Source organism: Glandiceps talaboti, chromosome 20 (assembly GCF_964340395.1).
Source record: "Glandiceps talaboti chromosome 20, keGlaTala1.1, whole genome shotgun sequence".
Classification (NCBI taxonomy): Eukaryota; Metazoa; Hemichordata; class Enteropneusta; family Spengelidae; genus Glandiceps; species Glandiceps talaboti.
This window is the reverse complement of record NC_135568.1, coordinates 18,601,745-18,628,645: the sequence shown is the minus strand read 5'-3', so window position 1 is coordinate 18,628,645 and position 26,901 is coordinate 18,601,745. Positions and strand designations below refer to the sequence as shown.

The window sequence follows — 26,901 nt, the reverse complement described above, 5'->3', positions numbered from 1 at the left end:
TCTGATTGGTTAGATTTGTATCATATAGTTGTAAAGACAGAACTCTGATTGGTTAGATTTGTATCATATAGTTGTAAAGACAGAACTGTGATTGGTTAGATTTGTATCATATAGTTGTAAAGACAGAACTGTGATTGGTTAGATTTGTATCATATAGTTGTAAAGACAGAACTGTGATTGGTTAGATTTGTATCATATAGTTGTAAAGACAGAACTCTGATTGGCTAGATTAAAGACAGCCTCCTGAGTCTGATTGGGTAGTTTTGTATGATATAGTTGTAATGATAGCACTTTGATTCCAGTTTAAGATTGCAGAATTTGTGTTGTTGGAGTTTTTAACAGAATAAGGTACAAAGAGTGTGAAATCTAACATGTGTGTCTCCACAAAAGATTATCAAAGCAGTGTTCTCCATGGCCTTTTTTAAAGATGAGACATATGTCCCATTAAATTTTGCTACCTCCCCATTAAAACTGCAACCACCCTTTAAATTTACATACCAGCTGCTCAGAACTTTGATGTGTTCAGCCTGTGTTTGTTTGGAGACAGTCCACTGCCCATTGTTTTACAAGGGGCCACTTACTTACATGCTAAACAGTGTTACTTTTGAAAGAATGAAAAGGAAATCTTAATTACATACACTGTTGTCTGACAACTACAACCGGTGCTAATTACGACTCATTAATAAACTCATCCTAATACAAGATGCGACTCAAAATGATAAAACATGTTTCACACCTACGAGCTGACAGGCAAGATAGACGTATTGTATTCATTGTCATTGATATTGTACAGTACACATCCATTTGCACCCAAGAACTATCAAAAGAGTGTAACCGACTAATGTACATTGTACCTTTGATAAAGTGACGATATCATCAGTTCTGAGTTCAATTTTACTCTGAAAACACTTTTAGTTTGTAGTTTGACATTGTACCCTGTTTATGCAAATATATGCAAATTAGTATACTAACATTTATGGAAATTTAATAGCCATTCCCTAAATTTTTTCATCTGTGGAGAACACTGCAAAGGGTGTTAAGTTATTTGCTGATGGCATAATTGATATGGTGTCCATAGAATTATGAACCATTGCTATTTTGTGTTGTTTGCTGTGTGTGTGTTTGCTGGATGCATTCTCATTAAACAATTATTTTCATTCGTATTTCAAACTTTCTTCCTGTTAATGCATTTACCAGTACTAGTGAGCATAGTGAGGTTATAAACTATTCGTAAGTGTAAACTGATTGTTTGATAATACAACTACTAGCTATATACATGTATCCCTATATCTGCAGTGACACTAACTCACCAGTTACACTCACATTCATTGCCATCAAGTGTTACTTATACTGTCTTACAAATGATTTGTTTAATTAAGTTGGTACACATAGCATGTAAAATTGGCATGCAAATTGCATGTACTGATACAGCACTTTTTGTCATTGTATTAGTCACAGTGCACGCCATTTTTTTTGTCACCTTTTTTTTTGCTCAGATCATCCGTCCCAACTCGTAAATCTTTTCGATATTGAAGCAGTCACCCCTCCAATGTTCCGACTTCTGGCATAGGTCAGAACTTGTTCAAAGTAACTTGCATTGGGAATGCAACATGGTATGTACAGTCAGTGTATTCAGTGATGTCATTTCCAGCCTTGTCTCATACTCATTGTTGTCACCATTTGTGAAGGACCAACATGGACCATGTGTTGTTACAGTTTTCACTCTATCTACTGCATTGTAACATGTTTGTACTGCAAATGTTTAGCCTTCAACAGACACCACCTTGTCCATGCATTCATCCATACTTCCATCTGTCTGGCTGTCTGCACGTACATGCATTAAACCTCATTTCTCTAGTATGTACCAACTGATTTCAACCACAGTTTCCAAACCCAACACAATGGTAACATACTATGTGAGACATATGAATGTCACTTTGTTTTGTGGCCATATCTGTTCTAAAATTTCACAATTTACATCATAACTTAGGAGGTATAATACATAGAGACACAATTTAAGTGCCACACCCATATTGTTAAAGATGAGCTTCTTTTAACACCCTGACCTTTGACTTTGAAAGTCTTCTTTTTATACCTTGACCTTTAAAATTGACCTCCATATTCAAGTTCAAATAGCAAATTGGTCAACAAATTATGTAGTTTTGTTCCTAGCGATACCATTCAAGTGTCTGCACCTATATTTATAGAGGTTAGTTTTCAAGCTTAATACTAAAACTTTGACCTTGACCCTCATCTTCAAGGTCAATTAGTAAATTGTTCAATGTATTTGGAAGTTTCATCCTGAGAGACACCATTCAAATGTGTCCACTCACATTGTTAGAGGTATGGTTACTATTCAGACACACTTTTGACAATAACCTTCATTTTCAAGGTCAAACTTGCATAATTGCAGATTAACTTTGCTAAACGACAAACTGGTTGTAGTCTATGTCTTCTATGAAGGCTTGGTGGACTTGTAACACAGTTTCTACTGCAAGCTTTCTGACTACCCTAACACTGCAACACAGTTTCTACAGCAAGCTTTCTGACTATCCTAACACTGCAACACAGTTTCTACTGCAAGCTTTCTGACTATCCTAACACTGCAACACAGTTTCTACTGCAAGCTTTCTGACTATCCCAACACTGCAACACAGTTTCTACTGCAAGCTTTCTGACTATCCCAACACTGCAACACAGTTTCTACTGCAAGCTTTCTGACTTAGTCTTAACACTGCAACACAGTTTCTACTGCAAGCTTTCTGACTATCCTAACACTGCAACACAGTTTCTACAGCAAGCTTTCTGACTTAGTCCTAACACTGCAACACAGTTTCTACAGCAAGCGTTCTGACTATCCTAACACTGCAACACAGTTTCTACTGCAGGCTTTCTGACTATCCTAACACTGCAACACAGTTTCTACAGCAAGCTTTCTGACTATCCTCACACTGCAACACAGTTTCTATAGCAAGCTTTCTGACTATCCTAACACTGCAACACAGTTTCTACAGCAAGCTTTCTGACTATCCTAACACTGCAACACAGTTTCTACTGCAAGCTTTCTGACTATCCTAACACTGCAACACAGTTTCTACAGCAAGCTTTCTGACTATCCTCACACTGCAACACAGTTTCTACTGCAAGCTTTCTGACTATCCTCACACTGCAACACAGTTTCTATAGCAGGCTTTCTGACTATCCTAACACTGCAACACAGTTTCTACTGCAGGCTTTCTGACTATCCTAACACTGCAACACAGTTTCTACAGCAAGCTTTCTGACTATCCTCACACTGCAACACAGTTTCTACAGCAAGCTTTCTGACTATCCTAACACTGCAACACAGTTTCTACTGCAAGCTTTCTGACTATCCTATATATATATTCCTAACACTGCAACATAGTTTCTACAGCAAGCTTTCTGTCTATCATATCGCTATGTTAACATGACTATGTTCTGTAATATAAACAGAAATACATGTATGATATCAAAAGTTTTTGAAGCAGGCATACAGTGATCTGTGTCCACTTCAAACTTTGTATGTGACAATTAATACAATTTACTTCACTCACATTCTGATGAATAATCAACCGATCTGTCAATGTCATGACCTTTGACCTCCACAGCTTTACAATGATGTCGCTTACTCACATGTTGTCATTTTCCTAGCAATTGTGAGCTAGTGTGTGTGTTAATTACATAATCTGATAACTGGTTCATAACAAAAAGATGTTTCTGCATTTTATTCATTATTTGTTATTTATTTGGTATTTATTTATTACACTTCATCACTGGCTATACACAAAATATGTAAACAGTACAAAAACTAATAACAAATACTATAAGTGTTAATTTATGAATTGTGTTGTATGTTTTATTTTGATTTTGAATATTAATGCAAATAATATTAAGTTTAGCCAATACATGTAACTACTTGCTGCCTCTGTTGTATTACATGCACATATCCATTGTGAGTGTGTTACGGGGATATAATATGGTGACTACTATAGATAAAATCCATGTATTGTACCAAACATTGTATATAGCTGTTCTAATTATTTGGCTGTAACAATGTAAGACAGTATATTTAACATTTCATGGTTGAATAGAATACTTTAAATCTTGTAACTAACCACTTTCTCTCTTTCCTGTTTTCTTCCACAACTCCTGACCAACCACCTTGGCTGGCATGGTTTGCCCTTCTCATTAATTATTTGATGTCTAATGTGTACTCCCTGTGTGACTGTATGTGTGACTGTTGAATATGCATGTGTGTATGTGTATGTGTATGTCTATCTGTCTGTATCTGTATCTGCACTGTGTGTGTGCATGTGTGTGTGTGTGCATGTGTGTGTGTGTGTGTGTGTGTGTGCATGTGTGTGTGTGCATGTGTGTGTGTGTGTGTGTGTGTGTGTGTGTGTGTGTGTGTGTGTGTGTGTGTGTGTGTGTGTGTGTGTGCGTGCGTGCATATGTGTAATAACAGGAATGAGAAGGGAACATTACCTAGAGAGGTGATAGATAGAAAAAGACATGTAGTACCAAAAGTTCAACAAAGACAGATTAATATTAGATTAGGAAATCTTGCCAAGGAATATCACAACATAAAATCTGTCCATTATTCAGGGTATACACCACTGACACGGCTACAGTAAGTTTTATAAGCTAGCAGTTAATTAATAACAACAGGAGACTTTAATTTGTTACATTTTAGTATCCTGAAGAGAGCTAGTACTATTATCGGCTCTGTCTGTTCCTCTATGCATTCACATGTGTGTGTGTCCATCTGTCTATGATACAATATCCAATTTCATGTATATGTAATGAGACATTGACCTTCCTTTGACCTTATCAAAGTGTATGTAAATATCTGACATGCATTGGTCAATTTTATGCAAACTTGGCACAAATGTCTGAAACAGTAGTCCACATATGTACATTTTTTGTTTTGCATCTACATGATAATGGCTGAATGGCTGCCATATTTGTCATGAAGTTGAGAATATGAATTAGTAAATTGTCTTTAGGTTCAAAATATGAATTAGTAAATTATCTTTAGGCTCAAAATATGAATTAGTAAATTGTCTTTAGGCTCAAAATATGAATTATTAAATTGTCTTTAGGTTCAAAATATGAATTAATTAATTGTCTTTAGGCTCAAAATATGAATTATTAAATTGTCTTTAGGTTCAAAATATGAATTAGTAAATTGTCTTTAGGTTCAAAATATGAATTAGTAAATTATCTTTAGGCTCAAAATATGAATTAGTAAATTGTCTTTAGGCTCAAAATATGAATTAGTAAATTATCTTTAGGCTCAAAATATGAATTAGTAAATTGTCTTTAGGTTCAAAATATGAATTCGTAAATTGTCTTTAGGCTCAAAATATGAATTATTAAATTGTCTTTAGGTTCAAAATATGAATTAGTAAATTGTCTTTAGGTTCAAAATATGAATTAGTAAATTATCTTTAGGTTCAAAATATGAATTAGTAAATTATCTTTAGTCAAAATATGAATTAGTAAATTATCTTTAGGCTCAAAATATGAATTAGTAAATTGTCTTTAGGTTCAAAATATGAATTAGTAAATTGTCTTTAGGCTCAAAATATGAATTAGTAAATTGTCTTTAGGCTCAAAATAAGAATTAGTAAATTGTCTTTAGGTTCAAAATATGAATTAGTAAATTATCTTTAGGCTCAAAATATGAATTCGTAAATTGTCTTTAGGTTCAAAATATGAATTAGTAAATTGTCTTTAGGCTCAAAATATGAATTAGTAAATTGTCTTTAGGCTCAAAATATGAATTAGTAAATTGTCTTTAGGTTCAAAATATGAATTAGTAAATTATCTTTAGGTTCAAAATATGAATTCGTAAATTGTCTTTAGGTTCAAAATATGAATTAGTAAATTGTCTTTAGGTTCAAAATATGAATTAGTAAATTGTCTTTAGGCTCAAAATATGAATTAGTAAATTATCTTTAGGTTCAAAATATGAATTAGTAAATTATCTTTAGGTTCAAAATATGAATTAGTAAATTGTCTTTAGTTTCAAAATATGAATTAGTAAATTGTCTTTAGGCTCAAAATATGAATTAGTAAATTGTCTTTAGGCTCAAAATATGAATTAGTAAATTGTCTTTAGGTTCAAAATATGAATTAGTAAATTGTCTTTAGGCTCAAAATATGAATTAGTAAATTATCGTTAGGTTCAAAATATGAATTAGTAAATTGTCTTTAGGTTCAAAATATGAATTAGTAAATTGTCTTTAGGCTCAAAATATGAATTAGTAAATTGTCTTTAGGTTCAAAATATGAATTAGTAAATTGTCTTTAGGCTCAAAATATGAATTAGTAAATTATCGTTAGGTTCAAAATATGAATTAGTAAATTGTCTTTAGGTTCAAAATATGAATTAGTAAATTATCTTTAGGCTCAAAATATGAATTAGTAAATTGTCTTTAGGCTCAAAATATGAATTAGTAAATTGTCTTTAGGCTCAAAATATGAATTATTAAATTGTCTTTAGGCTCAAAATAAGAATTAGTAAATTGTCTTTAGGTTCAAAATATGAATTAGTAAATTATCTTTAGGCTCAAAATATGAATTAGTAAATTGTCTTTAGGCTCAAAATATGAATTATTAAATTGTCTTTAGGCTCAAAATATGAATTAGTAAATTATCTTTAGACTCAAAATATGAATTAGTAAATTGTCTTTAGGCTCAAAATATGAATTAATAAATTATCTTTAGACTCAAAATATGAATTAGTAAATTATCTTTAGACTCAAAATATGAATTAGTAAATTGTCTTAAGACTCAAAATATGAATTAGTAAATTGTCTTTAGGTTCAAAATATGAATTAATAAATTGTCTTTAGGTTCAAAATATGAATTAGTAAATTGTCTTTAGGCTCAAAATATGAATTAGTAAATTGTCTTTAGGCTCAAAATATGAATTAGTAAATTGTCTTTAGGTTCAAAATATGAATTAGTAAATTATCTTTAGGTTCAAAATATGAATTAGTAAATTGTCTTTAGGCTCAAAATATGAATTAGTAAATTGTCTTTAGGCTCAAAATATGAATTAGTAAATTGTCTTTAGGTTCAAAATATGAATTAGTAAATTATCTTTAGGTTCAAAATATGAATTAGTAAATTGTCTTTAGGCTCAAAATATGAATTAGTAAATTGTCTTTAGGCTCAAAATATGAATTAGTAAATTGTCTTTAGGCTCAAAATATGAATTAGTAAATTGTCTTTAGGCTCAAAATATGAATAAGTAAATTATCTTTAGACTCAAAATATGAATTAGTAAATTGTCTTTAGGCTCAAAATATGAATTAATAAATTATCTTTAGACTCAAAATATGAATTAGTAAATTATCTTTAGACTCAAAATATGAATTAATAAATTATCTTTAGACTCAAAATATGAATTAATAAATTGTCTTTAGACTCAAAATATGAATTAGTAAATTGTCTTTAGGTTCAAAATATGAATTAGTAAATTATCTTTAGGTTCAAAATATGAATTAGTAAATTGTCTTTAGGCTCAAAATATGAATTATTAAATTGTCTTTAGGCTCAAAATATGAATTATTAAATTGTCTTTAGGCGCAAAATATGAATTATTAAATTGTCTTTAGGTTCAAAATATGAATTAGTAAATTGTCTTTAGGCTCAAAGTATGAATTAGTAAATTGTCTTTAGGCTCAAAATATGCAAATGACACAATACAACACAATAAATCATTTACACCACATTTCATTACTTTCTGTGACAATGCAAAGATTTTAAGGTACAATCCAACATCTGAAAAACAGGATGAAGGAAAACTGAAAATTATATTTTCATATATTCATTTTTCCTATCATTCACACATTCTCAGAGGGATTGAAGGATAAAGTATGAAATTACAATTAATAACTAAATTATGCATAATCTACTGCCCTCTATGGTCATACATGAAGTCATCTGGGGTGTGTTTGATTTCCACAATCATAATCATGATTTATCAATCACAATCATGATTTTCCGTTTGATAAATACCAATCACAATCATGATTGGTAATCATAGTAATCATGCCCCGAACCATGATTGCCGTGATTACAAGATGGCGGACAATGTAATCATAGAGGGATCACACACCTGATGGCAAGTTAGAAATGACAGAAAACATTATGCACATAAATTGTGTTCGGTCTGATTGGTAATTTGTTATCATTGTAATCATTAGTACTGTAGGAGTATCACTTAACTATTAAGCCTTATTTTGAATTTGACTTAGTTTTAGGTACAGTATTTAATGTGACTTAGTTTTAGGTACAGTATTTAATGTGACTTAGTGTTAGGTACAGTATTTAATGTGACTTAGTTTTAAGTACAGTATTTAATGTGACTTAGTTTTAAGTACAGTATTTAATGTGACTTAGTTTTAGGTACAGTATTTAATGTGACTTAGTTTTAAGTACAGTATTTAATGTGACTTAGTTTTAGGTACAGTATTTAATGTGACTTAGTGTTAGGTACAGTATTTAATGTGACTTAGTTTTAGGTACAGTATTTAATGTGACTTAGTTTTAGGTACAGTATTTAATGTGACTTAGTGTTAGGTACAGTATTTAATGTGACTTAGTTTTAGGTACAGTATTTAATGTGACTTAGTTTTAGGTACAGTATTTAATGTGACTTAGTTTTAAGTACAGTATTTAATGTGACTTAGTTTTAAGTACAGTATTTAATGTGACTTAGTGTTAGGTACAGTATTTAATGTGACTTAGTTTTAGGTACAGTATTTAATGTGACTTAGTTTTAGGTACAGTATTTAATGTGACTTAGTTTTAGGTACAGTATTTAATGTGACTTAGTTTTAAGTACAGTATTTAATGTGACTTAGTTTTAGGTACAGTATTTAATGTGACTTAGTTTTAAGTACAGTATTTAATGTGACTTAGTTTTAGGTACAGTATTTAATGTGACTTAGTGTTAGGTACAGTATTTAATGTGACTTAGTTTTAGGTACAGTATTTAATGTGACTTAGTTTTAGGTACAGTATTTAATGTGACTTAGTTTTAGGTACAGTATTTAATGTGACTTAGTTTTAGGTACAGTATTTAATGTGACTTAGTTTTAAGTACAGTATTTAATGTGACTTAGTTTTAAGTACAGTATTTAATGTGACTTAATTTTAGGTACAGTATTTAATGTGACTTAGTGTTAGGTACAGTATTTAATGTGACTTAGTTTTAGGTACAGTATTTAATGTGACTTAGTGTTAGGTACAGTATTTAATGTGACTTAGTGTTAGGTACAGTATTTAATGTGACTTAGTTTTAGGTACAGTATTTAATGTGACTTAGTTTTAGGTACAGTATTTAATGTGACTTAGTTTTAGGTACAGTATTTAATGTGACTTAGTGTTAGGTACAGTATTTAATGTGACTTAGTTTTAGGTACAGTATTTAATGTGACTTAGTTTTAGGTACAGTATTTAATGTGACTTAGTTTTAGGTACAGTATTTAATGTGACTTAGTTTTAGGTACAGTATTTAATGTGACTTAGTGTTAGGTACAGTATTTAATGTGACTTAGTTTTAGGTACAGTATTTAATGTGACTTAGTTTTAGGTACAGTATTTAATGTGACTTAGTTTTAGGTACAGTATTTAATGTGACTTAGTTTTAGGTACAGTATTTAATGTGACTTAGTTTTAGGTACAGTATTTAATGTGATTTAGTTTTAGGTCTAATATTTAATTTTAGTTTTAGTTAATCATGTTAAGTATGAAATGTGAGTAGTGATGTAATCATGTTGAGTATAAAATGTGTGTAGTGATGTAATCATGTTGAGCATGAAATGTGAGTAGTGATGTAATCATGTTGAGTATGAAATGTGTGTAGTGTCGAATCATGTTGAGTATGAAATGTGAGTATTGATGTAATCATGTTGAGTATGAAATGTGAGTAGTGATGTAATCATGTTGAGCATGAAATGTGAGTAGTGATGTAATCATGTTGAGCATGAAATGTGAGTAGTGATGTAATCATGTTGAGTATGAAATGTGAGTAGTGATGTAATCATGTTGAGCATGAAATGTGAGTAGTGATGTAATCATGTTGAGTATGAAATGTGAGTAGTGATGTAATCATGTTGAGCATGAAATGTGTGAGTAGTGATGTAATCATGTTGAGCATGAAGTGTGTGAGTAGTGATGTAATCATGTTGAGTATGAAATGTGTGTAGTGATGTAATCATGTTGAGTATGAAATGTGTGAGAGCAGGGATATGATCCAATCTGATTAAAATGTGATGTAGTTAACGTGGTGTGATTTCTTTAATTTATCTCTGTTTCTTACATGTTGCTGTTAGTTCTTTTTAGCACAACTGAACTTCTTAGGTTCAGTAGTGCTATAGGCATGGCGATCTGTCTGTCTGTCTGTGTGTGTGTGTGTGTGTGTGTGTGTGTGTGTGTGTGTGTGTGTGTGTGTGTGTAAACAACTTAAAGTCAAAAACTGCTTGACCAATTGCTTTGATATTTTGTGGTCATTTTACTTTGGGTGTCTAGTTGGGAAATTGTTCAAATCAGAGATGTGCATTTTGGGTCGAAAATGTAATTTTTGGTCAAATGAAATTTGGTGGAAACATTCTTAGTGGTAAGTGAATTAAGATTTGTTCATGACATGATGATTCCATTGATGATATGCAAATTATTGCTAAAAAATGTGTCTTTTTGGTCAAAAATCTTTAATTCCAAAACCACTCAGCAGACTGGGCTGATATTTAATGGGAATGCATCTGGGGGTGTATAGATGAAGAAATATTCAGCATATAATGATCTCAATCAGTAATATACAAATTAGGTGTAAAAATTGAATTTTGATCAAAACAATATATCTCAGAAAGTACTTGGTCAATGAGACTGAAATTTGGTGAGATGTTTCTAAAAGTGTTATTTTGCAGATTTTCTTCCAAATATTTTGACATAATTGGCCCTAGCAACCATGACCATGCCCTTAGCAACAACCAAATGGCAGTATATTTTGGTCAAATAACATCATCTGGTAGGCAAATGAGTAAACATTCAAAAAGTGTATGCAAATATCCCTAGCAACCATGACGCCCATAGCAACAGCCAAACGATGGTGTATTTCACAAAGATAAGAGGGATTAATAAACATTCATAAAATTTATGTAAATGTGCCTAGCAACAAGACCATGCCCATAGCAACAGCCAAATGATCACATATATTGTAAAGATAACAACAGGGATTAATATACAACTTACAAGTGAACAAACATTCAAAATGTATGAAAATATATCTAGCAACATGACCACACCCATAGCAACAGCCAAATGATAGCATTTATTGCAAAGATAACAACATGGTTGGATAGGCAACTGGATAATCATTGAGCAAATGAACACCTATACCTAGTATGGATCAGCATGTGGATAAACAATTGTAAAAACTGTACAGTTGTGCTACAATGCCATTGGCAGTATTTTTATGAATGTTAAGACTATGTATCCACCAAGGGTATGCAGTGAGGTGTCATCATGAGATACTCACTGAAATTGACAAAGTCATGATTGAGTGATAGAAAGGTAAATCTCACCTAGATCTAAATGTGTATCATGTGATTGAATTATTGTAATGACTATGGTCATTTCTTAGGGATGCCCTGATACTGCAATTACAGCAACAGATAGCTGACTTAAGTCTGTATTTAGAAGAGGAAAGACTCAACCACAGAGCAACGAAAGAAAGGGTAAGTTGCATATTGTACCCCAAAGTTGGTACACTTTATACCCCAATAATGGTACACTTTATACCCCAATGTTGGTACACTTTATACCCCAATGTTGGTACACTTTATACCCCAATGTTGGTACACTTTATGCCCCAATGTTGGTACACTTTATACCCCAATGTTGGTAGACTTTATACCCCAATGTTGGTAGACTTTATACTACAATGTTGGTACACTTTATACCCCAATGTTGGTACACTTTATACCCCAATGTTGGTACACTTTATACTACAATGTTGGTAGACTTTATACCCCAATGTTGGTAGACTTTATACCCCAATGTTGGTAGACTTTATACCCAAATGTTGGTACACTTTATACCCCAATGTTGGTAGACTTTATACTACAATGTTGGTACACTTTATACCCCAATGTTGGTACACTTTATACCCCAATGTTGGTAGACTTTATACCCCAATGTTGGTACACTTTATACCCCAATGTTGGTACACTTTATACCCCAATGTTGGTAGACTTTATACTACAATGTTGGTACACTTTATACCCCAATGTTGGTACACTTTATACCCCAATGTTGGTACACTTTATACCCCAATGTTGGTAGACTTTATACTACAATGTTGGTACACTTTATACCCCAATGTTGGTACACTTTATACTACAATGTTGGTACACTTTATACCCCAATAATGGTACACTTTATACCCCAATGTTGGTACACTTTATACTACAATGTTGGTACACTTTATACCCCAATAATGGTACACTTTATACCCCAATAATGGTACACTTTATACCCCAATGTTGGTACACTTTATACCCCAATGTTGGTACACTTTATACCCCAATGTTGGTACACTTTATACCCCAATGTTGGTACACTTTATACTACAATGTTGGTACACTTTATACCCCAATAATGGTACACTTTATACTACAATGTTGGTACACTTTATACAACACTTTTAGTACACTTTATGCCACAATGTGCAACAAAACCAAAAGTCTGAAAATGTAGGAAGAATATGATAATGATTAATATTTGCATATTAAATTTGTTATTTTATGTGCTGTTTACTTTAGCTTGCAATAATGTAATAATGAAATATATGTGTTGTATTCAGGCTGCCATGTTGATGCAGGAGAAGATAGAAGAATTGGAAGAACAACACCGTCACGATATGCAGGAATTACAAGATGAGTTAGAAGAACAAATAGAAGAATTGAAAACACTTCAGAAAAAACAGCTTGAACAGGAAAGAACTGCAGCACATGCAGCACAGTGTAAGCACATTCATTCTATTTGCTGAAAGTTATAATTCTCATAAGTCATTGTTTTTATGATATCATGATTGTACAATTGATTGATTGAGATATGTTGGGTATGTGCTGCCTCATACTTCTAATCCATAAGTGATGTGTGCAAGAACAATGACATTATATAACATGATAAGTATGTATTGAGGCACAACATCATGCAATTGTAGAAATACTCCTGTTAATTTACTTATTTTGGCCTTGGCGGCTTTTATTTTTTGTTTGCAAGATAGACGCTGGTCAACTCTGACCAAAAACAAATGATGCACTCTCAGTTCCTTGTATCATGGTGTCTTTTATGGCAAGTGATCCAACAGTTTCTACATTCTTTCTGGAACCCTTCATAAGCAAATATTTAGTTTTAGTTCAATTTATCATTAGCTTATTCACATCACACCAGTTGGTAACGTTTGTCAATTCATCACTGACCTAAGATCAATGACATTGCTTCTATCTTGTCATTGTTTGAAACAAATTTGAATTGTCAGCATACAACCTAAAGTTGAAGAAATCAGAAGAGAGTGGCATATCATTAATGTATATAAAGAAAAGCGTAGGGCCTAAGATGGAACCATGAGGTACACCACACATAATTGCATGTTTTGGAGAAGTAACACCATTTCTACCTACAATTTACAAATTGACACCTGGAAGTGAGATAATCTTTCCAAATTGAATCATACCCAGACTGAAACTCACATGGCATGGAGTTCTGTTAATATTACATATGTTTATCTGAAACAGCAAATTTCCATAAAAACCATGTATTTGAAATGATATCAAAGTACTACCATCATTTAGCAGTATACATGTATTTGAAATGTACTACTGATTTTGATATGTTTTCTTACTTAGCCCGGTTGAAAGGAGAAGTAGAATTCTTACAAGGTGCATTTGAAGCATACAAGGGTAATGTGGCACAAGAAATGGAAGAGAAATGGGCCAAGAGAGAAAGTGACTTGAAGCTGCAATTCCAAGAAGAAATTGATGAGGCACTTCAAGATCAAAGTAAGGCATAAATAGGAAGATGCCAGAAATTAAAATGCTATACATAATGCATAAATAGTCATGTGATGTAATGCTACTATATTGCCGTACATAATGCATAAATAGTCACATGATGTAATGCTACTATGTTACCATACAGAATACATAAGTCACATGATGTAATGCTACTATGTTGCCGTACAGAATACATAAATAGTCACATGATGTAATGCTACTATGTTGCCATACAGAATACATAAATAGTCACATGATGTAATGCTACTATGTTGCCATACAGAATACATAAATAGTCACATGATGTAATGCTACTATGTTGCCGTACAGAATACATAAATAGTCACATGATGTAATGCTACTATGTTACCATACAGAATACATAAGTCACATGATGTAATGCTACTATGTTGCCGTACAGAATACATAAATAGTCACATGATGTAATGCTACTATGTTGCCGTACAGAATACATACATAGTCACATGATGTAATGCTACTATGTTGCCGTACAGAATACATAAATAGTCACATGATGTAATGCTACTATGTTGCCGTACAGAATACATAAATAGTCACAGATGTAATGCTATGTTGCCGTACAGAATACATAAATAGTCACATGATGTAATGCTACTATGTTGCCATACAGAATACATAAATAGTCACATGATGTAATGCTACTATGTTGCCATGCAGAGTACATAAGTCACATGATGTAATGCTACTATGTTGCCGTACAGAATACATAAATAGTCACATGATGTAATGCTACTATGTTGCCGTACAGAATACATAATAGTCTCATGATGTAATGCTACTATGTTACCATACAGAATACATAAATAGTCACATGATGTAATGCTACTATGTTGCCATGCAGAATACATAAGTCACATGATGTAATGCTACTATGTTGCCGTACAGAATACATAAATAGTCACATGATGTAATGCTACTATGTTACCATACAGAATACATAGTCATAGTCACATGATGTAATGCTACTATGTTACCATACAGAATACATAGTCCTGTGAAGTAAGGACATTCTAACAGCATGTAATTACTGATAATGTTAATGCTACAACATACAATCTGTCTTACTACTGATAGTATTGATATTACAGGACAAGAGTGGGTGAATGAGAGAGAACGAGAGAAGAAAGCCATGAACAGAGAATTCCAAAGACAGTTAAATGTAATAACACAGGACCACCGCAGAGAAATGGATGTAAGTTTGATAGAATTTCAAAATTTATGAATAAAATGTGACGTGGTAGATTTCAAGTCTTCTTAGATCTGTTATACAAACAATACTTTCAAACCCAGTGGTTCACATTGTTATTACAAAGTGAATTTTGCCTTCTTCTGATGTCAATTGATAAATCTGTCATATGTTACTTCATTTGCATAATTTTTGTAATTTTGTTTGTCCTGTTTATAGGTAGCTTCATTTGTATATTTCCATTTGTTTGTATATCTTCATCTGTATATCTTCATCTCTATATCTTCATTTCTATATCTTCATCTGTATATCTTCATTTGTATATCTTCATCTCTATATCTTCATCTGTATATCTTCATCTGTATATCTTCATCTGTATATCTTCATCTGTATATCTTCATTTCTATATCTTCATCTGTATATCTTCATCTCTATATCTTCATTTCTATATCTTCATCTCTATATCTTCATTTGTATATCTTCATTTCTATATCTTCATCTGTATATCTTCATCTGTATATCTTCATTTCTATATCTTCATATGTATATCTTCATTTCTATATCTTCATCTCTATATCTTCATCTGTATATCTTCATTTGTATATCTTCATCTGTATATCTTCATTTCTATATCTTCATCTGTATATCTTCATTTCTATATCTTCATTTGTATATCTTCATATGTATATCTTCATTTCTATATCTTCATTTGTATATCTTCATCTCTATATCTTCATTTGTATATCTTCATCTGTATATCTTCATCTGTATATCTTCATCTGTATATCTTCATTTGTATATCTTCATTTGTATATCTTCATCTGTATATCTTCATTTGTATATCTTCATCTCTATATCTTCATCTGTATATCTTCATCTCTATATCTTCATCTATATCTTCATCTGTATATCTTCATCTGTATATCTTCATCTCTATATCTTCATTTCTATATCTTCATCTGTATATCGTCATTTGTATATCTTCATCTGTATATCTTCATTTCTATATCTTCATCTGTATATCTTCATTTCTATATCTTCATCTGTATATCTTCATCTGTATATCTTCATCTGTATATCTTCATTTCTATATCTTCATTTGTATATCTTCATCTGTATATCTTCATTTGTATATCTTCATATGTATATCTTCATCTGTATATCTTCATTTGTATATCTTCATCTGTATATCTTCATCTGTATACCTTCATTTCTATATCTTCATTTCTATATCTTCATCTGTATATCTTCATCTGTATATCTTCATCTGTATATCTTCATTTCTATATCTTCATTTCTATATCTTCATCTGTATATCTTCATTTCTATATCTTCATTTCTATATCTTCATCTGTATATCTTCATTTCTATATCTTCATTTCTATATCTTCATCTGTATATCTTCATTTCTATATCTTCATCTGTATATCTTCATTTCTATATCTTCATTTGTATATCTTCATCTGTATATCTTCATCTGTATATCTTCATTTCTATATCTTCATTTGTATATCTTCATCTGTATATCTTCATCTGTATATCTTCATTTCTATATCTTCATTTCTATATTTTCATTTGTATATCTTCATCTGTATATCTTCATCTGTATATCTTCATTTGTATATCTTCATCTGTATATCTTCATCTGTATATCTTCATTTGTATATCTTCATCTGTATATCTTCATCTGTATATCTTCATCTGTATATCTTCATCTGTATATCTTCATTTCTATATCTTCATTTCTATATCTTCATTTGTATATCTTCATCTGTATATCTTCATCTGTATATCTTCATCTGTATATCTTCATCTGTATATCTTCATTTCTATATCTTCATTTCTATATCTTCATTTGTATATCTTCATCAGTATATCTTCATCTGTATATCTTCATCTGTATATCTTCATTTCTATATCTTCATTTCTATATCTTCATCTCTATATCTTCATCTCTATATCTTCATTTGTTGGTGCTGATGTGTGCTTGGTGTGTTCACCCCCCCCCCCACCACACACACACACACACACACACATACATACATACATACATACATACATACATACATACATACATACATACATACATACATACATACATACATACACATACATACACACACATACATACATACATACATACATACATACACACATACACACATATGTATACATACATACATACATACATACATACATACATACAGACAGACAGACAGACAGACAGACAGACAGACAGACAGACATGCATGCATGCATGCATGCATACATACAGACAGACAGACAGACAGACAGACAGACAGACAGACAGACAGACAGACAGAAAGATTTCTCAATGGCTGTAGCAACAATGAAATAATGATGTCTCATGCAAGGTGAATGGTCATGCAAGTGAATGAACGTTAAAAAAGTGACATATAGTCACCAGCAACTAAGACACCACTTTAGCAACAGTAATGATGGTGAATATTGCAAAGTTAACAAGGATGGACCACCATGTGAATAAACAGTTTTAAAAATTAACACAAACCCAATACAATTGTGCCATTAGTGCTGTTTTTAAAGTATACATATGACTTCTTTCCCTGTAGACTTTGCATAAGAAATTTTCTACTGCAGCTGTGGACATGGAAAATATGAAGAAATCTTTCGACAAGCTGAAAAGTGTTGAAGGGATATTAGCAAAGAAGTCGGAACAATTGGAGACAGCGACTGCTGAACTAAAGAAGACAAAACTTGAACTTCAAGATACAGTAAGTCTATAATAAATTATTGTTACACACTATACACACATATACCATGTAAATAAATACATATACCATGTAAATAAATACATATACCATGTAAATAAATACATATACCATGTAAATAAATACATACGCCATGTAAATAAAGGCATATACCATGTAAATGAACACATATACCATGTAAATAAACACATATACCATGTAAATAAACACATACACCATGTAAATAAAGGCATATACCATGTAAATGAACACATACACCATGTAAATAAACACATATACCATGTAAATAAATACATACACCATGTAAATAAACACATCACCATGTAAATAAATACATACACCATGTAAATAAACACATACACCATGTAAATAAATACATACACCATGTAAATAAACACATACACCATGTAAATAAATACATACACCATGTAAATAAACACATACACCATGTAAATAAACACATCACCATGTAAATAAATACATACACCATGTAAATAAACACATACACCATGTAAATAAACACATACACCATGTAAATAAATACATACACCATGTAAATAAACACATACACCATGTAAATAAATACATACACCATGTAAATAAATACATACGCCATGTAAATAAACACATACACCATGTAAATAAACACATACGCCATGTAAATAAATACATATACCATGTAAATAAACACATATACCATGTAAATAAATACATACGCCATGTAAATAAACACATACACCATGTAAATAAACACATACGCCATGTAAATAAATACATACACCATGTAAATAAACACATACACCATGTAAATAAATACATACACCATGTAAATAAACACATACACCATGTAAATAAACACATCACCATGTAAATAAATACATACACCATGTAAATAAACACATACACCATGTAAATAAACACATACACCATGTAAATAAATACATACACCATGTAAATAAACACATACACCATGTAAATAAATACATACACCATGTAAATAAATACATACACCATGTAAATAAACACATACACCATGTAAATACACATACGCCATGTAAATAAATACATATACCATGTAAATAAACACATATACCATGTAAATAAATACATACACCATGTAAATAAACACACCATGTAAATAAATACATATGCCATGTAAATAAACACATACACCATGTAAATAAACACACCATGTAAATAAACACATATACCATGTAAATAAACACATATACCATGTAAATAAACACATACGCCATGTAAATAAACACATACGCCATGTAAATAAACACATACACCATGTAAATAAATACATACACCATGTAAATAAACACATATACCATGTAAATAAACACACCATGTAAATAAACACATACACCATGTAAATAAATACATACACCATGTAAATAAAGGCATATACCATGTAAATAAATACATACACCATGTAAATAAATACATACACCATGTAAATAAATACATACACCATGTAAATAAACACATACACCATGTAAATAAAGGCATATACCATGTAAATAAATACATACACCATGTAAATAAATACATACACCATGTAAATAAATACATACGCCATGTAAATAAACACATACGCCATGTCAATAAATACATACACCATGTAAATAAACACATACACCATGTAAATAAACACACCATGTAAATAAACACATATACCATGTAAATAAATACATACACCATGTAAATAAACACATATACCATGTAAATAAACACATACACCATGTAAATAAACACACCATATAAATAAACGCATACGCCATGTAAATAAATACATACACCATGTAAATAAACACATACGCCATGTAAATAAAGGCATATACCATGTAAATAAATACATATACCATGTAAATAAATACATACACCATGTGATTTATTTTTTCACTTGTCTCTAAATGGTGAACAATCGATACGTTTTGAGGGGTTTAAACAACAACAAATCACAAGAATCCTACCTAAATATATCTGATTCACCAATATTCATCATCTTCGATGTGGCATAAATGACAACATTATAAGTTTGTTATCGTCTGCTGGAATGCAAGTAGTTCCGGTTCTATATTACACGTTATTCTATTTGTTAATCAATACCTACACCTGCTGACTAAAATACCTACTACCTGCTGATCAAATTGATCTCACACTGGCTGTTCCACACTCTCAGCTTGCAGGGACGTGAAAACACTATTTCACATATTTTCTAGCTTATCCGGCATGCAGCAACAGAAGTCTCTCCCTAATCATACATCTGTCAAGGAGCTCAGTGAGCAATTCAGTCACTATTTTATCAACAAAATAACAACAATATGCTTCAACCTCGATACTATTGATACCTCGTCAACTTTACATGAGATGGAAACCGCTACTTCAGCAATATTCTCTACACTTGCACTAATGTGTGATGGAGTTCTGTCATATTAACAATCTACAGTTTTTGAACTTTTATGTAACAAACTTGTTTTCCTTCTTCACCTAGAAAATCCGTCTAGCAGGATTTGAGGAACATTTTCATGATAAAATACAAGAAGTGGACGACAAGTATAAACAAAGAATGCACAATTTAATGGGAGAAAATGCAGACCTCAGGTATTGATATCACTCTGTTTGTCTGTGTCTCTCTCTCCTCTCTGTCTGTCTCTCTGTCTGTCTGTCTGTCTGTCTGTCTGTCTCTCCTTCCTCTGTCTGCCTGTCTGTCTGTCTGTCTCTCTCCTCTGTCTCTCTCTGTCTGTCTGTCTGTCTCTGTCTGTCTGTCTGTCTCTCTCTCTCTCTGTCTCTCTCTCTCTCTCTCTCTCTCTCTCTCTCTCTCTCTCTCTCTCTCTCTCTCTCTCTCTCTCTCTCTCTCTCTCTCTCTCTCTCTCTCTCTCTCTCTCTCTCTCTCTCTCTCTTTGCCCCAGGTTATTTGTCTTCTCTGTACTTAAAAAGTAAATGTAGCAGCATATTTATTTGTTTTCTCATAGGAGGAGGTATATGCAGAAATGTGATGAACTATTCACTGAGAAATCTAACACAGAAGTACAGAGAGTTGAGAAACTAAGTAACGCCAAAGAAACAATGCAGGTATGTCATGTCATAATTTCACATGTTTTTTGAGCCATGAATGGTGAAGGGGCTATTACAAATTTAAGCTCTGAATGTCCATCCCTCTGTGTGTCTGTAATACATAATTTCTCTGACATGCACTATGTAATTTCATTTAAACTTTGCACAAGGGTGATATACCATATTGGACACATGAACATAACTTTATTTCACTACTTATGCAAATTTGACATACTGGTGGCCATATTTGCAGTTAGAAATCAACATTAACTGCTACATATTAAACTCAAAACCTGTAATACATAGAGACTCCATTTCAGTGTTTACCTACTAACTATGTACATATTAATTCTATATTTCTCAATGCTGTCATCACTGTTATATGTTTGATATAGTCTAGAAAAGGTGAGTATGGCATCCATGCATTGTTAAATGAAAAGACATTTGTACAATATCCCATAATTCCAAATTACTTTCTGCATGGCATAGGTACAATATCCCATTCCCCAATTACTTTCTCCATGGCATTCCCCAATTACTTTCTCATGTTGATTTTCCAGCATTGTGGAATTGTTTCTGAATTTATTAGTTAGTCCGGCGGGGACTTATGGATTGGGTTCCGTCTGTCTGTGCGTGCGTGCGTGTGTGTGTGTGCGTCCATCCGTCCGTCCAGAGCCGTTTCTTGGAGATGCCTGGACCGATTTTTTTCAAACTTGGTACAGAGGCAACATACTATAGCATACATATGCATGTCAATTTGTTTCATGATACGATCCAATATGGCCGCCTAGCAGCCATTTTGTTTGCGAATTTTCCCTGTCCAAAGCCATAACTCAGACATGCTTGAACAGATCTCATTCAAAGTTGGCATTAGGACAGTGTTCTATGACATACATGTGCATATTCATTGTTGTCATGATACGATCCAATATGGCTGCCTGGCAGCCATTTTGTTTACAAATTTTCCATGTCCAAAGCCATAACTCAGACATGCTTGAACAGATCTCATTCAAAGTTGGTATTGTGGAGTCATGATGGGTGAATGGTTAGCGTGACCGGCTTGGAATCTACAGGTTGCAGGTTCGAGCCCCGTCGCTGCCTGCTGTTTGTTTCTGAGTGGCTAAAGTCCTTGGGCAAGATTTGAACCACGACTGTGCCTCAGTCAACCCAGCTGTATAACTGGGGACCTGGTAGGATGTAGGTTGCAATGTGAAGGCTTTAATCCTATGCGCTTAAATGGCTGTAATGGATTGTATGCTCCCCGGGGAGTTGAGGAAGACTAAAGGGCCGTTGTGCTGTTCTGATCCGAGCCAGGGGTAATAATTGTAAAGCGCTTTGAGCACGGAGTGGGAAAGCGCTATATAAGAAACCAACATTATTATTATTAATATTATTATTAGCACAGTGTTCTATGACATACGTGCATATCCATTTTCGTTGTCATACAATCCAATATGGCTGCCTGGCAGCCAATTTGTTGGAGTAGTTTTCATGTTCCTTAAACCCAATCATAGCTGGGACTATGTCATTCTCAATGACTTGTTTAGCTTTACCATTTGCTGCAAAGTTTATCTACCATAATAAATCCTTATTAAGCTCATTGTTGATCCTGATTTTGTGATGGAGACACTTTAGCTTATTTATTCATTAAGTCAATAATATGCTTAGTAAAAGTGCGTCCACCTTTCACAAGTCAATAATACGCCTAGTAAAAGTGCGTCCACCTTTCACAAGTCAATAATACGCTTAGTAAAAGTGCGTCCACCTTTCACAAGTCAATAATACGCCTAGTAAAAGTGTGTCCACCTTTCACAAGTCAATAATACGCCTAGTAAAAGTGCGTCCACCTTTCACAAGTCAATAATACGCCTAGTAAAAGTGTGTCCACCTTTCACAAGTCAATAATACGCCTAGTAAAAGTGTGTCCACCTTTCACAAGTCAATAATACGCCTAGTAAAAGTGCGTCCACCTTTCCCAAGTCAATAATACGCCTAGTAAAAGTGCGTCCACCTTTCACAAGTCAATAATACGCCTAGTAAAAGTGCGTCCACCTTTCACAAGTCAATAATACGCCTAGTAAAAGTGCGTCCACCTTTCACAAGTCAATAATACGCCTAGTAAAAGTGCGTCCACCTTTCACAAGTCAATAATACACCTAGTAAAAGTGCGTCCACCTTTCACAAGTCAATAATACGCCTAGTAAAAGTGCGCCCACCTTTCACAAGTCAATAATACGCCTAGTAAAAGTGCGTCCACCTTTCACAAGTCAATAATACGCCTAGTAAAAGTGCGTCCACCTTTCACAAGTCAATAATACACCTAGTAAAAGTGCGTCCACCTTTCACAAGTCAATAATACGCCTAGTAAAAGTGCGTCCACCTTTCACAAGTCAATAATACGCCTAGTAAAAGTGCGTCCACCTTTCACAAGTCAATAATACGCCTAGTAAAAGTGTGTCCACCTTTCACAAGTCAATAATACGCCTAGTAAAAGTGCGTCCACCTTTCACAAGTCAATAATACGCCTAGTAAAAGTGCGTCCACCTTTCACAAGTCAATAATACACCTAGTAAAAGTGAGTCCACCTTTCACAAGTCAATAATACGCCTAGTAAAAGTGCGTCCACCTTTCACAAGTCAGATAAAAGATCCACACCTTTGGCGACTACATTCAAGTGTCTACTCCCTTATTGCCAGGTTTTCTTTTGAGACGTTGACCTTTGGCCTTTACCTGGATATTCAGGTTCAATTATAAAAATTCAGCAGTTTCCTACATTATCACAAACACGTTGTAGTATTTATTTGTTGCCACCAATTTCTTTTAAATCACGTCTCTATTCAGTCACATAGATGTATTAAATGTATTTGAAGAGGACTGCGTCTACTTCAAAGACTAAATAGACAAACTTTTAGAATCACCTTGTCCTTCTCCTTCACCATGTATGTAACAAAAACAACAACAGAGCTATTTCAACCAATAAGTCACTTGTTTATATACATTCAACCTTATTTTTATGGGAAATTGTGGTTCAGTAATATTGTAGGGAATTTATTAGTGAACTCACTTTGTGGCTTTGACATGATATTGAGTTTTACAAGTGACTCATTTATTGTTTGTTCTCTGTAGATGTTGATACATGTACGAAACAGAACTAATGTCAGCATGGCATGCTCTGATCCAGCTCTGGACAATCAACCCAAAGCACCTAAACTAAGACCAGCCAGTGCACCTGTTACCAAGAAAGAAGAAATTACAGCCAAGCTGAGTGCTGGTGAAACTGATCATATCACCAACCCTATAGAGAAACGTGACAAACATGACGACAAGCTACTACGTGGTAGACCGCCATCAAGACCAAACACATCACACAGTTTCCGTTCTGCACCACCTCCAAATGCCAAGCGGGCTCTTTCTATGTTAGATTCATTTGGCTATGGATCTATGCAATCTATGTAAAGAAAGCTTAGCTTAATGCAGGAACACCATAGAGTACTCATATAGTTGCATTTCTGAAATAGTATCCTTTGGACAATTGTACTAGCTGTTAGACCATAATTACTATCTCTGTGACAAGTTTACGAGTTATTAGACTAGCTACCGAATGATGATATTTTTTACTTTATTTGAATCGTGTTGTGTTACCTTAGGAAACAGTATGGTTGAATGCAAGTTTTTAGTGCCCCCCCCCCTCCTCTTTCAGGCATTACCAGAGGGGAAGGGGTCTACTACAAATAGTTCTGTCTGTCTTTTGGCCCATCTTCCATCTGACATGCAAACACAGATCACATTGTTACCTGGCAATGGACATAAGTACACTAGAAACCAGAAGCTTGTCATTATATTTCACAAGATTGCCAATTTGACCAAATGACAGCCATATACCTTTAACTCTAAGTTCTAATTTAATAGTGACTTCATTCAAGTGTCTACACCAAAAGTTCTAATTTAATAGTGATTTCATTCAAGTGTCTACACCAAAAGGTCTAATTTAATAGTGACTTCATTCAAGTGTCTACACCAAAAGTTCTAATTTAATAGTGATTTCATTCAAGTGTCTACACCAAAAGGTCTAATTTAATAGTGACTTCATTCAAGTGTCTACACCAAAAGGTCTAATTTAATAGTGACTTCATTCAAGTGTCTACACCAAAAGGTCTAATTTAATAGTGACTTCATTCAAGTGTCTACACCTTAATCAGGTGTACACTTTCTTTTTAGACATTGACCCTTGACTATCAGGGACAGTTATAAAAAATTGTTCAAATCAAGTCTGTTCTTGCGTAGTGCAATCACTTTGTGGTATATAGATGCCACCAATTCTCTCATCTTGTGTAAAGGTAATACAGTTGAGTTATTTTGGTAATTAACATATAATTGCAGCCATATTTATTGTAATAATCTACTAGTTGTACTACAGTGTAGATACCAAAAGACATTGACACATCTTGTAATTGTGTACCCTATATTAACACGTATGAGTTAGGAGTATGTATGAGTAAGGGGTTAGAGGTATGTGTCTTCTATAAAGCCTTGTTAAGAATATTTACATATGCTAATGACAATTCTTTTTAGAGTAACAGTGGTTGTTTTCAAACTTTTTTCATAGCAATTGGACAATAAAATGTTATGCTAGCCATAAACATCTCTCAAAGAACTATGTGTAAACTAACATCGGAAGGATCTCACTGATGTAAATGGAGGCTCTCAGAAGAATCACACTAATTGGTCAATGTGAAGCTCTCAGAAGGATCTCACTGATTGGCCAATGTGAAGCTCTCAGAAGGATCTCACTGATTGGCCAATGTGAAGCTCTCAGAAGGATCTCACTGATTGGCCAATGTGAAGCTCTCAGAAGGATCTCACTGATTGGTCAATGTGAAGCTCTCAGAAGGATCTCACTAATTGGTCAATGTGAAGCTCTCAGAAGAATCACACTAATTGGTCAATGTGAAGCTCTCAGAAGGATCTCACTGATTGGCCAATGTGAAGCTCTCAGAAATGATTTCAGTCTCCATAATAGCTGTGATGTTATATTGATCTATTACACTTCTTCCATTTATGAGAGTAATTTTGTTGTTATCATGTTCTATTATGTTGGAATATTCTACTCTTGTCTCAAAAAGGCCGTTTTATGATGATGTAAGTGACTTTAAAATGATATACTAATGATTTTAAAATGATATACTAATGATTTTAAAATGATATACTAATGATTTTAAAATGATATACTAATGATTTCAAAGTCCTTTCAAAGTTAGAACCAAAGGTTTTATTGAAATTAAAAAGGGTTCAATATGTTTCATAATGTTGACAATCTTTAAAGTTGCCAATCAGTTTATATTTTGTACTTACAGTTTGTTAAGTCATTATTTCTTTCCTGTATTAGATATTCTAAGAATATCTATTTTTTGTATGATTTTTGTGAGTTGCTTGAAGTTTCTTGTACACATATTAGACAATACAGAACTGTGCACATATTAGACTATACAGAACTGTCTGACAGGCACACAGAAGGCCTGGTGTAACCACTGTGGACTGACTTGGTGTAGCCATTGTGGACTGACTTGGTGTAGCCTTTAATGTGATAGTCGTGGCAGGATGATTTGTAAGTGAAAGTGTAGATGAAGAAATGGTTTGTGTATAAAATTGTAAGAATTTTTGTTTTTGAATATGTGACATATATAGATATTAATGACTGCCTCTCAATGTGCTGTGCACAAAAATTTCATTTAACAAGATTACATATATGTAAAGGAAAATG

General features: G+C 32.9%; 1 protein-coding gene across 1 annotated transcript in view; it reads left to right on the top strand.

The window, feature by feature from the left end:
• LOC144450800 (flagellum-associated coiled-coil domain-containing protein 1-like) overlaps positions 1 to 26,299 on the top strand; it is a 62,738-nt gene extending 36,439 nt beyond the window's left edge. Inside the window, exons 6-13 of the mRNA XM_078141527.1 lie at positions 11,681 to 11,774; positions 12,902 to 13,061; positions 13,950 to 14,102; positions 15,227 to 15,330; positions 17,916 to 18,077; positions 20,578 to 20,687; positions 21,059 to 21,158; positions 24,267 to 26,299. Coding sequence (XP_077997653.1) covers positions 11,681 to 11,774; positions 12,902 to 13,061; positions 13,950 to 14,102; positions 15,227 to 15,330; positions 17,916 to 18,077; positions 20,578 to 20,687; positions 21,059 to 21,158; positions 24,267 to 24,596 — 1,213 coding nt within the window. The 3' untranslated portion in view covers positions 24,597 to 26,299. The remainder of the gene's footprint in view (positions 1 to 11,680; positions 11,775 to 12,901; positions 13,062 to 13,949; positions 14,103 to 15,226; positions 15,331 to 17,915; positions 18,078 to 20,577; positions 20,688 to 21,058; positions 21,159 to 24,266) is intronic.
• Positions 26,300 to 26,901: the final 602 nt, after the last annotated feature.